General features: G+C 55.3%; 1 protein-coding gene across 5 annotated transcripts in view; it reads left to right on the plus strand.

Annotated features, from left to right (window-relative positions):
- Nucleotides 1-15,198, plus strand: part of ASS1 (argininosuccinate synthase 1) — a 54,372-nt gene extending 39,174 nt beyond the window's left edge. For 3 of the 5 annotated variants that reach the window (XM_058524297.1, XM_058524293.1, XM_058524294.1), the window contains 4 exons: nt 2,755-2,886; nt 9,125-9,281; nt 13,490-13,555; nt 14,972-15,198. In XM_058524297.1, coding sequence (XP_058380280.1) covers nt 2,755-2,886; nt 9,125-9,281; nt 13,490-13,555; nt 14,972-15,017 — 401 coding nt within the window. In that variant the 3' untranslated portion in view covers nt 15,018-15,198. Of the gene's footprint in view, nt 1-2,754; nt 2,887-9,124; nt 9,282-11,181; nt 11,402-13,489; nt 13,556-14,971 lie in introns of those variants that run through there. The other 2 variants (XM_058524296.1, XM_058524295.1) reach the window with 2 other exon arrangements.
- The last annotated feature ends 797 nt before the right edge of the window (nt 15,199-15,995 follow it).

A 15,995-nucleotide genomic window follows, 5' to 3' on the forward strand; every position in this document is an offset into this window, starting at 1 on the left:
CTCTTGTGTCTGCTTCTCGTGGATTTTCCATGCCCCTGTTCTCATCTGTCAGCAGTGGCTTTTCTCGGCCGTCCAGCTGTCTCCACCCCCAGCAGTCTTCCTGCCCCTCTCTGGTCGTGGCTCCTAGCCACACTGCAGAGACGGAGGGTAGAGCCTGTTTGAACTGTATTTATAGGAGTAGCAATAGGCCACTGAAGGCCTGAGGGACTGCCCAGGGAGTTGAGGGTTTGGGCCTGGGGCGTAAATTTGGGACGTCGGTGTTTTCCTGCCGGGGAGGCCATTTCCCCCCAAAAGATCACAGCTGCATCAAGACAGCAGAGGTTGCCCAAGAGCTGTGAGCACACAAGTGACACGGCACAGGCTCTTTTGTGGCACATTGTAATCGTATCAGCGCCTGGTCTCTAGGTGGGGCTTTGACACACATCCCCTGACAACAGGACATCAGGGGTTTGCCGATGGGAGACTCACCCCAGAATAGCCCTTTTCTGCTTGGGCACACCGCGGAGCCATGGTGAGAACCCAGACTTTCCTCCTTGGCCATGGCACCTCGAACCTGCGTGGGCCCTTTCGTGCTCTGGCAAGCACTGGGTCACTTTGCCAAAGGCCCTGAGAGGCAACCTGGAGCAGAGATGGGAGATCCAGATGCTGGTCTGACTCGCCTTGGGCAAGGCACTTCCCTCCTGGGCCTCAGTCTTCCCATCTGTCAAACTGGTGTGTTGAACCAGCTTGGCATTTTAGGGTCTTCTTGGTGGAGCCCAGGGTTTGTAGAGGGGCCTCTGCTCCCCGCAGCAGGGCTTGGGCTGTCTATCTGTATGCTGGGCTTCTGCTTGGGACTGTGTTTGAATAATGGGTTTGCAGCTAAAAGTTAGAAGGACATGAGAACATGGCACCGAGAGATCCTAAAGGGCCTTTCCTTCAAGCTCTGACATTCCTGTGATTCCCAGACATAAAGATCAAAGATTAGAGGAGTTTCAGAGGAGGAAATTTCTGGCTATTCACATAGACTCACATCAGACTCAGCCTTGCCCATGTCCCCTTTGGATTCAAAAACAATCTCCTGTCCGGTTTCTGGGGTTTTTTGAAAGCATTTTTTTAAATGGTGGTAAAAAATATATAACATAACATTGACCATTTTAACCATTTTTAAGTGCACAGTTCTGTGGCATTAAGTGCATTCACATTGTTGTGCAACCATCACCACCATCCATCCACAGAACTTTTTCATCTTCCCAAACTGAAACTCTGCACCCGTTAAATACAAACTCCCATTCCCCCTCCCCCTGCCCCTGGCACCCACCATTCTCCTTTCTGTCTCTAAGAATTTGACTATTCCAAGGACCTCATATAAGTGGAATTATACAGTAAGTGTTCTTTTGTGTCTAGCTTATTTCACTTAGCATAATGTTCTCCGGGTGCATCTATGTTGTAGCATGTGTCAGAATCTTCTTCCTTTTTAAGGCTGAATAATATTCCATGTGTGTATATAGCACATTCTGTTTATCCATCATCTGTTGATGGGCATTTGGGTTGCTTCCACCTTTTGGCTGTTGTGAATAATACTGCCATGAACGTGGGTGTACAGATCCTTTGTGTTTCACAAAGCAGCCAGTGTGGAAAGACGATGGTGGTAAACCTTCAGGATACCTGAAACCTTGCCCCTTTACCGCTGGAAGGGTATGTGGTGGGAAGAAAGGCATCTTTCAGGGTAGCACTGTGGGGACGGGGCAGTTACGGCCTCTCCTCCATCAGGAAAGTGGACCCAGGGCTGGTTTGCCCGTGGTCAGCTCCACGTGTGCCCCCGAACTTTATTCGAGAGGCCGCGCTGCTGGGGCAAGAGGGAGTCTGGCCATGTGCACGTGGGCAGTTCTGCTGCCCAGTGCCTCAGTGTCTTCAGATCTAGCGTGGCACTGCCAATCAGACCTTCCTCCTGGGACCACGCTCAGCGCGGGGCCGGGCGCCTCCACGTCACTTTGGAGACCATCTGGTCCAAGCAGGTTGTTTGACAAATGGAGGGACTGGGCCTGCGGTGTGAAGAGGGGGCTTGAGCAAGACCATCTTCGCACAACCTTCCCAGTGTGGGCCCCCATCACCAGCTGACCCACAGGACAGTGAGCGACAGCAGCAGTCAGGGACTCGGGGTCCTGGACTCAGTTCCCAGCTCCACCTCAGGCGTGTCCTTTCTCCTCCCGGGCTCAGTTTCCCCATCTGTAGAGTGGGGTCAGCACAGGCGATTGCAAGTCCTCCACCACCGCACCAGTCGGGATTTATCTGCAGAGACGTGGCTGCAGGGGAGCTGCTGGCCGAAGGTGGCATGTGTGTGCACACGTGTACATGTGTGTGCACAGCCGTCCCCTCCGCTGGCTCCCCGGTGGAAGGGAGGAAGGGATATTTGGGGCCCTGGGCTCCACTGTAGTCGGCTTAATTACAGGTTTTCAGCCGCGGGCTGGTGGGCATGCGTTGGGAAGGAGGGGGGAGAGGCTCCGAAACCCTGTCATTTTCCACCGTCTGAGGGCCTCTTCAAAGGGGGGCATCTAGACATTTTCTCCACAAGCCACAGAGTGGACTGTCGTGGCCCCAGCATGAACATAATGACAGATGCGTTTTGCGGCAAGCTGGGAGTGAATGGGTCCGACCGGCTTGTCTCCTGTCAGACGAGTCATTATTATTTTTTTTTTTTTGTCATTTGCTGACAGTTTGGGTTTCACACGTTTCTCTCTTTTTTCTCCTTTTCCCCCTGCCTGGAAAAATGGCTAGGTATCTACGAGACCCCAGCGGGGACGATCCTTTACCACGCTCATTTAGACATCGAGGCCTTCACCATGGATCGGGAAGTGCGCAAAATCAAACAAGGCCTGGGCCTGAAATTCGCGGAGCTGGTGTACACGGGTGCGTAGGCTCTGCCGCTGTCCCCTGCCCCCTACTGCATGGCACGCTCCTTGGTCCCGCCCCACCCGCCGCCATCTTCGTGACAGAGCCTGAAAGATGTAGGTTGAAAGGGGTCGAGTGAGGGCAGGGGACGAGGGAGTGAGGAGGGGAGGCCGGGACCTGCCTTGTTCACAAGGTGTCGGGGGAGATGCGCCAGTCTCCCCAAGGTGTCTGGATGCCTCTGTCACCCGCCGTCTCCATGACTCCAGCAAGGCCACGGAAGCATCACGTGTCATCCTTAGGGCAGCCAACCTCTGTTCTGCACATGCCGGGTGCTGGGCACTGTGAGTGGACATGAGGGATCCCCGGGGGTCCCAACATTCCCAGGAGAGCTGCGGTCAGCTCCTTTTACAGGTGAGGAAACTGAGGCTCAGAGCAGAAGGAGTTTGTACAAAGTTACACAACCAGAAGTGGCCTTCTGGGTTTGACCCCAGGCCAGGCTGTCTCCAGGCAGAACCTGGAACGACTACATGGACTGCCTCAAGCAAGGGAAAGCCTGGGCCAGCCCCGGTGGCCTAGTGGTTAAGTTCTGCGTGCTCCGCTTCGGCAGCCCAGGTTCGGTTCCCAGACGTGGACGTACACTGCTCTGTTAGCGGCCATACTGTGCTGGCAGCTCAAATATTAAAAAATGGAGGAAGACTGGCACGGATATTAGCTCAGGGTGAATCTTCGTCAGCAAAAAAAAAAAAAAAAAAAAAGTAGGGCCGGCCCCGTGGCTTAGCGGTTAAGTGCTTGCGCTCTGCTACTGGTGGCCTGGGTTCGGATCCTGGGCGCTCACGAACGCACTACTTCTCTGGCCATGCTGAGGCCGTGTCCCACATACAGCAACTATAAGGATGTGCAACTATGACATACAACTATCTACTGGGGCTTTGGGGGGAAAAAAAGGAGGAGGATTGGCAATAGATGTTAGCTCAGAGCCGGTCTTCCTCAGCAAAAAGAGAAGGATTAGCAGGGATGTTAGCTCAGGGCTGATCTTCCTCACAAAAAAAGAAAAAAAAAAGCAAGAGAAAGCCTCCCTTGACCAAGAACTCAGCTCCAGGCCCGGGCACTGCACTGCAGGAGCCAGATCTTAAGTGGGAAATCACCAGGACGGTCCCATGCCCCGCCCACTCGTGGAGTGACTGGTGGGTGACGTTAGCATGTGGTATGGGTGGGTCCCCATTTTGCAGGTGAGGAGACTGAGTGTCCGTGCCTTACCTGTTGTCACCGAGCTGGAATCCAGGCCTCCTGGCTCCAGATCCGTCCCTCATCTTGTATAACAGAGGTCCCTAAATCCAGCCCGTTGCCTGTTTTTGTTCAGCCCATGAGCTAAGAATAGTTTTTACATTTTCAAATGGTTGGGGAAAATTTTTTAAAATAATACTATTTCATGATATGTGAAAATTGTAGGAAATTCAAATTTCAGTGTCCATAAATAGTTTTTTGGGCATGGCCACACTCATTCATTTACAGATTGTCTGTGGCCACTTTCGAGCTCCAATAGCAGAGTTGAGTAGTTGCAACCGAATGACCTGCAGACCTTAAAATATTTGCTATCTGGGGGCTGCCCAGCAGCATAGTGGTTAAGTTCCAGTGCTCCGCTTCAGTGGCCCAGGGTTCGCAGGTTCAGATCCCAGGTTCGGACCTACGATCGCTTGTCAAGCCATGCTGTGGCAGGCGTCCCACATATAAAGTAGAGGAAGATGGGCATGGATGTTAGCCCAGGGCCAATCTTCCTCAGCAAAAAGAGGAGGATTGGCAACTGATGCTAGCTGAGAGCTAATATTCCTCACAAATAAAATAAATAAATAAAATTTGCTATCTGGCCTTTTCCAGAAAACTGCTGACCCTGCTCCGTAATATTCACATCTCCGAGGCCAGCCCCTTGGCCTAGTGGTTGAGGTTGGTGTGCTCCGCTTCAGCAGCCCTGGTTCACAGGTTCAGATCCCAGGCAAGGACCTACACCACTCATTAGCCATGCTGTGGTGGCGACCCACATACAAAATAGAGGAAGACTGGCACAGATGTTAGCTCAGGGTGAATCTTTCTCAAGCAAAACAAAAAGAGAGAGGAAGACTGGCAATAGATGTTAGCTCAGGGCAAATCTTCCTCAGCAAAAAATAAAAAAAAACTTCATGTCTTCCTAATGAGAAATTACATCAAACGGCTTCTCTGAGTTGCTGGGGGGAGCAGGCTGTTGCCTAAGGCCGACCTTGATATATCTGTGGGGGCCTGGCATCAGGGGGACCCGGGTAAAGTTCATATTAATAACTACGTGGGGTAAGCCTCCATTGCCCTCGCCTCTTCCCTTCTCCTCCACTCTGAGGGTTTGTTCCCTTTGAAACCTCCTAATCACTGTAACTCATCTTGGGATTTAAAGGGCTCGGTGGTTATTGGCTGGCGTTATTTCTCCCTCCTATTGTTCCCAGCAGCTTGGAAGCCAAGTCCCCCTTCCCAGGTACAGACAGGTGTTTAAATACCATTGTCTCCTGCAGGCTCTTGCTCGGTGGGGTTTCGACGCTGAAAGGTGGATTTGGGTTACAAAATGGGAGAGTCATTAAGCCATGGCAGGCTGCGAAGCAGAGGAGAGCACCTGCCCGGGGCTGCTCCTGCTCCGGGGAGGGGGTGGTCGTTCGTGGAGCCTAAGCTGGGAGCACACGGCCAGCCTCCCCCCCAGGATAGAATGGCACCACCTCTCTTGCTGTGGGGCCCTGAGCGGGGCACTGGTGGGCAGTCCCTAATCGGAGCTGCACAGAGGTGAGAAACCGAGTCCCAGGCCGGTGAAGACTCTTATCCGAGGTTTCACGGCTGGTGAGCGGGGCTTTGAGCCCAGGACAGGCCAGCTTCAGAGACCAAGTTCTCAGCCACTCCGGTACGTCCCTGGGGGGCAGGAAGGTGGGCTGGGACGTTAGCGAGGGGTGATCAAGGGGCCTGACCACATGCACAGGGGAGCCTGGTGTCTCGGCATGGCCTGGCCCTCGCTGCAGGCTCGGTGCCTCCGCACCAGGCTGCCTGGGTTGCGTTACTGCTTTGTCACCCACCGAGCCCTCTAAATCCCAAAATGAGTCACAGTGATTAGGACGTTTCAAAGGGAACGAACCCTTAGAGTGGAGGAGAAGGGGAAGACACGAGGGGACTGGAGGCTTATACAGGTGGTTATTATTGATTAATTACCTTTACCCGGCTGCCCCTGACGTCCAGGCCCCCCTAGATGTCAGCATTGACCTCAGGCAGCAGCCTGTCCCCCTACTGCTCGGAGGGGCTGTTTGATGTGATTTCTCACATTAGGGATACAGAGATGTCATAGGCTAGGAGTTAGCGTGAACAAGTTACTTGTTGCTGTGCCTCAGTTTCCTCATCCGAAGGGTGGGGATGATAATTCCACCTGTCTCGTAGTGAGGACTAAATGCATGAATATGTGTAAAGTATCTAGAACAGTGCCTGGCGTGGAGGAGCTCTGTTCCAGCAGGCGTTAAGTAAGTACAAATGCCTGGCAAGGTTTCTGAGCGTGGAGGCAGAAGACTGGGGCCCTGCCTCTGGCCAGGTTTATGATCCTGGGTAGGTCTATCTCCTCCCTGAGCCTCAGTTTCCCCTCCTGTAAAATAAAGGGCACGAGGCCAGGTATCTTCCCAGTAGCTGTCCAGCTCCTCAGTGGTAGGGCCTGCCACCCTGCTGTGGCACTTGGCTTCCTCAGAGCCCCTGTGGTCTCGGGGCACAGATGGGGAAACTGAGGCACGGGGAAGCTCTCCTGTCTCAGCCCCAGTTCTAGATGCCCTGGCGACTGTGACCGCTGTCCATCTCCCTCTCCTCTTGCCCCATCCCCAGATTTCCTGAACTGCCTGGATGTGGTTTGTACAGACGCCCTCCGTCCAGGAGCAGCCTCTCTCCTGAGAGACCCTGGAGGGGCCTGATGGAGCATCTCATTTAGGGGCATAGCTCACCTCCTCTCCCCTCGCCCCAGTCTCTTCAGCAGTAAAGTGGGTATAATGCACAGAGTTGTCGTCTCGATTAGTGCAGAGTGTGGCCCAGCCCCAGGCCCCACCCACCGTGCGTCCACATGCCTGGGGCGTGCACAGTCTCCCCCATGCAGCACACCAGGCTCACTGTCCCCACCCCAGGCTGGGTCTGCTGGGAAGAGAAATCTGAGTGGAAGACCTCCGTGGAGTGGAGGTGAGAGATCCCGAGATAAGCCCAGGCCAGGTGCTCCCACAGGGGTCTCTGTCCCCCTGTCGCGGCTCCATCTCCCACCTGTCTTCAGCCTGAGAACTTAATGGTCTAATTGTGCTGACTTAGCAGAAGCACAGCCGAGCCCAGGACACTGGGGCATGGTAGGGGATGGGGGGCGGTCAGTGTCCCCTCCCACGGGGGTCTGGGCTAGAGTCAGGAGCACTCGGTCAGACCTGGGCTGTTCAGAATCTCGCTGTGTGGCTTTGGACAGGATCTTTCCCTCTCTGGGTGTCTGTCTCGCTGGATATAGTGAGGGCTGGCAGAGGTCATCGTGTTCAAATCGGAATGCAGAATGCTCAGCGCTCTGCCTGCATCGTCTCATTGAATCTGCACTGCCCCCTGGAGAGCAGTTAGTAATATTATCTCATTGTGCAAACGAGGTAACTGAGGCACGAAGAGGATACGTTGCTTGACAAGGTGGGGCCGGGATGTAAGCTCAAATGGCCGGACACCGGAGAGTGAAGACCCAACGTCTTCTCACCCTGCCCGGCCCTCCCCCACCTCTGCAAGCCAGCAGACCCCAGCCCCGAGCAGGCCTGCCCCTCTTTCCCACGGAGAGCCTCAGCAGGTGCCCCTGGAGGCCCGGGCCTCCAACAATAGCCGCAGGCCCGGGGCTGACCCTGCCCTTTATCAGGGCAGGAGATCGCGCACCATCTGGCCCCGCAGCTGCCCAGGTGGGCTCACCTTCCCAGCTCCGTTTCAGAGAAACCCAACCCCTAGCGCTGTCCCTCCCCCACCCCTGGCCCTGGCCTGCCTGCCGGCCCTCGGTCCTCCCCTCCCACAGCAGAGACTAGGGAGGAGACGGCTGTCCACAGGTCTGAGCCTGCCGGCACCGGCTCCAGCACCGGGGCAGACGGGGACTGAGCACGCAGCCTGCCCTGGCCTTAGGGGTCTGGAAGAGGGGGGAGGGAGGAGGCGGCAGGAGGTAGCACATTTCTCAGGCACCTCCTGCCCGGGCAGGTTGTTCAGCCACAGACAGGAAAACTCCAAGATTATCATACGAAGCAGAGTCCTTACAACTTGGGCCAACTGAAGCCAGATCTAGGCCCCTCACTGACAGCCTGTGTCGTCTTGGAGAAGTTTGTCCAATTCCCTGAGCCGCACTTCCTCACCCAGAAAAGAGAGGCTGAGACAGTTTTTCTCCTGGGGCTGTTTATGAGGACTCAAAGAGCTAAGCTGTCCAGGTAAAGAATTTAGCACAATGCCGGTGCTTACTATGTAAAAACAGAATATTTGTGGATGAAAATATGAGCAGTATCTAGAAGACAGGTCACTGATTTCCAAGGGGCCTGCCCATCCTGAGGGGTGGGGCTCTTCCCGGCTCTCGGCTGGGACACCAGTGTCCACAGCAGCCCCGGAGCCCAGGGCCTCCACACGCAATAAGCCCACTAGTCCTGGGGGGGGATACTGTTTCACCCTCACTCAACAGATTGGGAAACTGAGGCACAGGGGAAGAAGGCCATGCACACATGGTCTTCCTGACCCCAAATCATCACCCAGCTGCCCGTGCTGGGCACCCCTATCGCTCAGCCCCGGGTGACACGGCCTGAGTATTGCCTGAGGTCTCCTGCTGACGACTGTCTGCTGCCCTCATAAAACTGAGCTCCCTGTGGGCGAGGGACAGGGGTCCCTTCACCACTGTGTCCCCAGGCCCTGGCTCGGGTCTGGCATAACACAGTGGGTTAGCTCCCCTCCTGACCATTGGAAGGTGACTGCATTGCAGGGACAGGGACACCCCTTACCCAGGAGACCTGCAAAGTTACAGGGCAGGTACACGGGCTTGTTCCTTGTTGGGGTCGTTTACAAGTGCGCGTCGTGCCCAAACTCAGCAGTGAACAGGCAGACGCAGGCCTGCCCTCCCAGGCTCACGGTCTGCCACGCCGGGGCGAGGCACGGGGTGCCCTTCCTGAGCCCCGGTCCTCCCCGTGCCCTGGCCCGAGGCAGGCAGCACGTGGGCCTCCCTAGCAGCCTTGTTTTTTCCTCCCCGCAGGTTTCTGGCACAGCCCCGAGTGTGAATTTGTCCGCCACTGCATCGCCAAGTCCCAGGAGCGCGTGGAAGGGACAGTGCAGGTGTCTGTCTTCAAGGGCCAGGTGTACATCCTCGGCCGGGAGTCTCCACTGTCCCTCTACAATGAGGAGCTGGTGAGGTGGGTGCCCCACATCTGCCCACAGCTGGGCACAGACCCTCCTGTCCAGAGTCTCTTCTGACTTCTCCACAAAGACGGGCCTGAGCATGTGCTCAGCTGAAGAGTGTCAACACCACCTCTGCCCTCGTGGAACTTACGGGCTGGACGGGGAGAAAGGCACTAGCCCAGTGATCACCCTGAGGTAGAATCAGGAGAGGTGACACTGGGCTGCGAGGAGGCGCAGAAAACTCTGGCTGGGTGTTTTGGGGCCGGCCGGTGGCACAAGTGGTTAAGTGCACGTGCTGCGCTTCGCCGGCCTGGGGTTCTCGGATTCAGATCCTGGGCACGCACCGACACACTGCTTGTCAAGCCATGCTGTGGCGGTGTCCCATATAAAGTAGAGGGAGATTGGCACGGATGTTAGCCCAGGGCCAATCTTCCTCAGCAAAAAAAAAAAAAAAGAGGAGGATTGGCATTGGATGTTAGCTCAGAGCTAATCTTCCTCCCCCCCAAAAAAAACCAACTCTGGCTGGGTGTAGTAACTGGGTGTGACTTTCCTGAGGAAGTCATCTTTGAGCTGGTCACCAAAAGAAAGGCATTAACCAGATGGAGAGGGTCAGGGAGGGTTTTCAGGGCCAGTATGTCATGTGCAGAGGTTCTGAGCCTTGGAAGAGCCCAGAACATCCCAGGCACTACAAGAACACCGGGGGCAAGGGGCCTGGAGCCAGATCATAAAGGGAAGGACTTGATCAGACCTGTGGTTTTTGAGGGTCCTTCTGGCCGTTCTGGAGAATGGATGTGAGCGAGGTGGGAGCTGGCAAGAGTGGATACAGGGGCACCCCGTGGGACATGCTGGTGGCTTGGGCCAGGTTGATGGTTCTGGGAATAGAGAGAAGCAGACAGATTTGGCAGATACTTGGGAGGTGGGATCAAAAGGGCTTAGATGTGGAGGGAGATGGAAGGGTCCAGAATCACCCTGGGTTTCTTTGGCATAAGCAGCTGGGTACGTCAGTGGCAATCACTTGAGTGGAGGGAACGTTCTTGAGGAAAGATCACGCGTTTGGGTTTGGACGTCAGGAGGCTGAGTTTTCTTTGCAGTAGGCTGCTGGACACTTGGGTCTGGAGTTGGGGAGAGACGTGAGGTGAAGACCCTGGACGGTGGTAGACATCTCGATGTTCTCTGAGGCCAAGAGCAGGCTGCCTGGGAAAGGCGAGCCTGAGATGAGGAGGGGGCCAAGGAGGGAACCCCGAGGAGCTTCCTCACTGACGGGCCAGGCCGGGGGCGCTGAGGACACCTGGAGAGCGGGACAGCCCTGGGGGCCAGGTCACAGGGCAGGGTTGCCTGGTAGCTGCACCTGTGTTTTCATCGTGAATGAGAGCGGCCTTGACTGAGGAGCAAGGCCTCTCTTTGGAGGTCACCTGGCCAAACAAGCAGTGGGGACAGACCCTGTGGGGCAGACAGCCCACCTGACTCAGGTCCCAGGCCCAGCTCAGCTCAGGCTGAGGCCGGCTCTCCCCTGGCGGAGGCCGGCTGGGAATTAAGGCACGAGTTGTGTTTGGCAGTCAATATTTTTTTTCTGTCTCCCTTCTCTCTGCCGTGTTGAGTTTCTCCCCCTTTCCATCTTTCTAAACACTTTATAAGCCATAAATATAACCGAATCAGTTTAGATCAGTCGGGGTAAATGTCAAATTATCTTCTCTCTTTCTCTCTCTGGCTCTTTCTTCCCTCCCCCTCCAAATCAACAGCCTCTAATAATCTGTCCAACCCTTCATTAAGCCTTACAGTCTCACTCAGGGAGATTAAATGAATAAAGTAAAAAGGGAAGGGGGAAAAAAAGAGAGAAAAGCAGGAGCATTTATTCTCACTGTGTCTCCGACCATTTCTCTTTTCTTTTTGATTTCTACATCGCTGACTTGAAAGCCCTTGAGTGACAGCGTCACAGGGACCAGCGAGGAAGCCGCGAGAGGTAGCAGAACTGGAAATGCCGCGGCACAGTAGGTAGAAAGTAACGTAATTATAGAGCAGGTCAGAGCCACTCGAATGAACAAAAATAAAAGCACAGAGGTTTTCTGTAGACCGTCAGGGGAGGTAAAAAAAAAAAATCATTGTAAACTCTTTTTCCACCACATCCCCCCCCACCACCCCAGGGCACAATTTTAAAAAGAGGTTTTTCAGTGCCTGAGAAACACCTCTGGGAACTCTGGCAGCCTCGTGGGACAAGTTTGTCCCTAGCTATGGGCCTCCCTTTGCAGGGGCTGCTGGGACGGTCTGGGGGGCCCGGGTGGGGGAAGGGAGTGAGAGTTTGTTGTGACACGTGAGAGATGGGGGCGAAAGGAGAGATGCACGTGGTGGGGGTGCTTTCTCCCTGGGCTGAGCACAGCGTCCCTTCCAGAGGGGACAGGGCCATGCAGACAGTGGGAGTGAGGCCAGTGTCCATGTCTGTTGGATGGCTTTGGGTGGGGGTCATGTTAAGCATCGTTTATCACCCCGAGCAAGATCTGTAAAAGCGATTTGAGGAGGCTGGTGCTTTTAGTTTCGTGCCGCCTTTCCTCTGCCTGGTGAGGCAGCCCCTCTGAAGTCTGGCATCTTCTCCCTTGCGGGGAACTTGCTGGTCAGCTCCTGGGGGCTTCAGCCTCCTGCGCTGTGGAGGGGCCAGCGGAGGTGGAGAGAGGGGAGGGGTGGGAGCGTGGGAGTCCCACGTGCCCCGTGAAGGTCAGGGCGAGGATGTGGTGGGAGGGCAACGGAGCCCAGGTCCTGAAGGAGCTGTGAGGCAGCCAGACACAGAGCCCCACTTGTTGTTGTCAAGAGTCCACAGTCCACAGAGAGCCAGTCAGAGGCACAGCCTCAGGGTCTCAGAGAAACGGCAGATCCCCTCTGCCCTCCCCTCCCCAATCCCACCTCTCTGGAGAAGGCTCCTGAGGGGACGGGCCACCTTCTTGTCATCGAGAACCTTGAGACTGCCTTGTCCCGAGGCTGGAGTTCTGCAGACATGAAGACAAGGGGCTGATTCAGGCCAGGACCCGACCAGGGGCCCGTGAGAAGCAGAGGAGGGACCCCTCCCCCCCGGAGGCGTGGAGGGCGGCCGTGTGGAGTCAGATCGAGACCACAGTGCCCGAACCTGTCCTCGAAAAGCTTATCACGGTCGTAATTAACAAAGGCAGATGGGTGATTGATTGCTTCTGTCTGCCCCCTATGAGCCCTCTTCTTTTCTTTCTCGTTTCCTCTGCACCTGGCACAGCGCCTGGCAAGCAGTAGGTGCTCAATAAATACCTGAATAAATGAATGACTGAGTGAACGAATGATGTAATAGTGAGTGCTTACTGTGTACCGGGTGCCAGCTGCATGATTTCACATGGAGACAATAATAACATTGATAGGCCTATTTCGCGAGTGCGAGACTGAAGCTCCAAGAGCAGGAATATTTTCCCTAAGCTCTGTGGTGGGGAGGGGTGGGGGCCTCGGATGCACCCCCCGGGGTGGCCGGACCTGAATGACTGCAGTTGGGAAGGGTTTCGAAGGACAGCTGAGTGAGACAGCCCCACAGATGAAGGCTGTCGAATCTGGACGATGGAAACTGCAGATGGGGAGAGAAGTCTGCTGGGCTGAGTACAGCAGCGGTGGCCCGGGCGCTGTTCACCACCAGCTGGCGTGGGGTTGGTGCTGGGTTTGAGGCTGGATTAGGCAGGGTGTCACTGGTTGACAAACAAGGTGAAAGGTGACAGTGGACCAACCTTGCTGTGAATGCTGGGGACCTCCCTGCATTGAGAGCTTGAGGGACGCTCATCCGAGGCTGTTCCTGTGTGCACCCCATGGCCTCCCAGGCCTTCAGGCCACTGGACATCATCAGCCGTGCCTGGATTCTCCTCTCAGAGCCCCCAGAGCCCCGAGGGCAGAGCTGGCTCCTGTGTGTCCTCTGCTGACAGACGCGGTGCTCTGGTTCATGGGAGCATCTCGCCGGCCTGCACTGGCTGAGCCAGGACTCACCCTGCCCGTCTGTGGAGCAGGAATGCGGCTCCCTGCTCTCCAGGCCCAGGCACAGGGCCTGGCCCAGAGTAGGACTCCCAAACTGGATGGGAATGGGGTGAAAAGGCAAAGTGCAGGGAGGGTTTGGAGCAACACAGGGAAATGGCTGTGTCTGTGAGGCTGGGCTGTTCCTGGCCCCAGAGGCACCTCGGATGCCAGGGGCAAGGCTGGTGGGTGCTGACAGGCTTCTGCTCTCTCCTCGCAGCATGAATGTCCAGGGCGATTATGAGCCACTCGATGCCACTGGCTTCATCAACATCAACTCCCTCAGGTGAGAAGCTCCGGGCCATGGCGGGTCCTCAGACTCCCCAGGGGTGGGGAGCAGGCTCTGATGGGACTGTGACCGGTCTGACCGCTGCCCTGCCCCAGACAAGCCCCACCTTCCCGTCCCTCCACCCATAGCATCCTCAGTGCTGCTTTGGACCCAGCCTGCTCCCATCCTCAGCGGGGCCAGAAAGCACACTTGTGACAGCCAAAAGGGTCCTAGGCACTAGGGTTCCAGGTTCCTGGGTCCTGCCCTTTGCCTCTGACATTCACTCCCACCCTCTCCGGCTGCAGGGACTCCACTGGGAGCCCCTTTCTGGGCAGGTCGGAAAGAGACAGGGCCAAGAGGTCGAAGGAGCCTCAGAAGGTCACTGGCCAGCTCCCACCTTCATGTCACCATACCTGAGCTGCAGGTCTAGCTGGAAACCATCCATGGCCCAGTGGGGTGGCACACATTCTCTGAAGCCACTCAGAACTGGGTTCAAATCCTGACTCTGCGGTGTGGTCTCAGACCCCTTCCGAACACCTGGGAATCACAAGCGGGGCTGTTAGCCGTACCTGCCTCACAGGTGCAGTGAAAGTTTGATATGAGTCTATGGAAATCAAGCCAGCAGCCCAGACTCTGGCCTGCAGGAAGAACGCAGTGCCTGGCAGCAAGTGGACAGCCTGGGCATGGCCCTGTGGCTGGCACGCATGAGGGCAAACGGGCATTTACTAGCAGCAGCCACCATAGACTAACCACTTCCAGGCACTCTCCTAGGTTGTCTCATTTCTTATACAAATTTGCAACTCCAGAAACATGCCCAGAGTGGTTAAGTAACTTGCCCATGGTCACACAGCTAGGAAGACATGGAGCTGAGTCCAGAGGGCCTGTCTGTCCAGCTCTGGGTTCTTAATCACCAACTTCCTTCTCGTGGAGCTTGGGTCAGGAAGAAGGCGTGAGTCTCCCTCCTCTCCCTGACACGTGCCCTGGGCACAGAGCCACCATTTTCTTCTAGAGCCAGCATCCTGTCCCTGGAGCCAAGACTGGGAGAGACGTCGAATCCAGTCCGAGTGCCCTGGGCACTCTCCTCCTCCCCTCCTCTTGGGTCCTCTGTTTGAATTTTATGACTCTATAAACCCTTTTAAATGACTCCGAACACGAGCACACACCGGGTTTTCATAATGGCCTCTTCATTTCTCCCATTGCCAGTTAAACGCTTTGCCTTCAACAATGACAAGCAATGTTTTCCCCCTAAGATAAATTAATTACATTATCCCGATTGGAGGGCGGGAAAGGGAATAAAGGAGGAGAAAAGACAACTTCACACACGTCTTAACAAACAGCTGCCCCCTCCGCCCCAGCTCTGCCTGAATTAATTGAACGGAGTGCATGTTTTTATTGTTAATTTACATTTTTCTTTGTTTTGAATCTGGTTTACAGGCTGAAGGAATATCATCGCCTCCAGAGCAAGGTCACCACCAAATAGACCAGTGGACAATGAGGAGCTGGGCCTCCTCACTTTGCCCATCTCCCGAGCACGGGCGCTAATTGTTGTGATAATTTGTAATTGTGACTTCTCCCAGGCTGGCAGCATCGCGGGGGTGCCAGGCCCCAGCTTTGTTCCCTGGTCTCCTGTAGCCTGCAAAAGTGGTCAGCGAGGGGACGGGTGGGGGGTGGCTGCAGTGGGGAGCTTGAAAATGACAACTAAAAAAAAAAAAAGATACGTTAGTCTTTTGTTTGTTTATTTCTGCGGAGATGGGGTAAGAGTGTGTGTGTGTGTGTGTGTGTGTGTGTGTGTGTGTGTGTGTGTGTAGCGAATCATGCTTTTCTTAGACCAACCTTTGTGTTTTCTGATTTAAGTGCTCCCAAGGCCACCTTTTGCCAGAGAACCTGTTTATCTGGAAGAATCGACCCCTCTCTCCTCCAGCAAAAAACCAAATCCAGAAGAGCCCACCTGGGTCAGACCCTAGTCCAGCAGCCTGTCGTTTTGTCACCCACTGTGGCCCTGTGGCACGTGCCAGGGAAACCAAGGAGGATTTAGGTGACATATTTGGGAGCCGTCCTGCTAGCAGTGCACAGGGAACTCCCGGCCACATGAGGCTTCCCCACCATGGCTGAGTGGCCTGAAGTAGCCTTACTTATGGAGAAGGAAGAACCCTGACTAAAAAGAGAAGCGCGAGCAAAGAGCAGACACAGAATTTAGGGGCGCTTGGCGGGGAGTCCACCCTGCTACAAGGATCTCATCATTGCCCCTCCAAGAACCGGGGCCCAGAGTAGCCACGTGTGTACTGGGACTCCTCCCCTGTGGTCATATCTGATTGGACCATGGCTGGTCACCTGACCCGAGCTGGGCCAATCAGAAGCTCACTCCCAGGAACCTGGGCTGGTGGGGTGGCCGGAAGTGAGGAAAATTAAACAGGCCTGGTGGGATGCCCTGTGCCTGGAAAAGCAGAGACGGAAGAGA

This window comes from Diceros bicornis, chromosome 28, assembly GCF_020826845.1.
Source record: "Diceros bicornis minor isolate mBicDic1 chromosome 28, mDicBic1.mat.cur, whole genome shotgun sequence".
NCBI classification, from domain to species: Eukaryota; Metazoa; Chordata; class Mammalia; order Perissodactyla; family Rhinocerotidae; genus Diceros; species Diceros bicornis.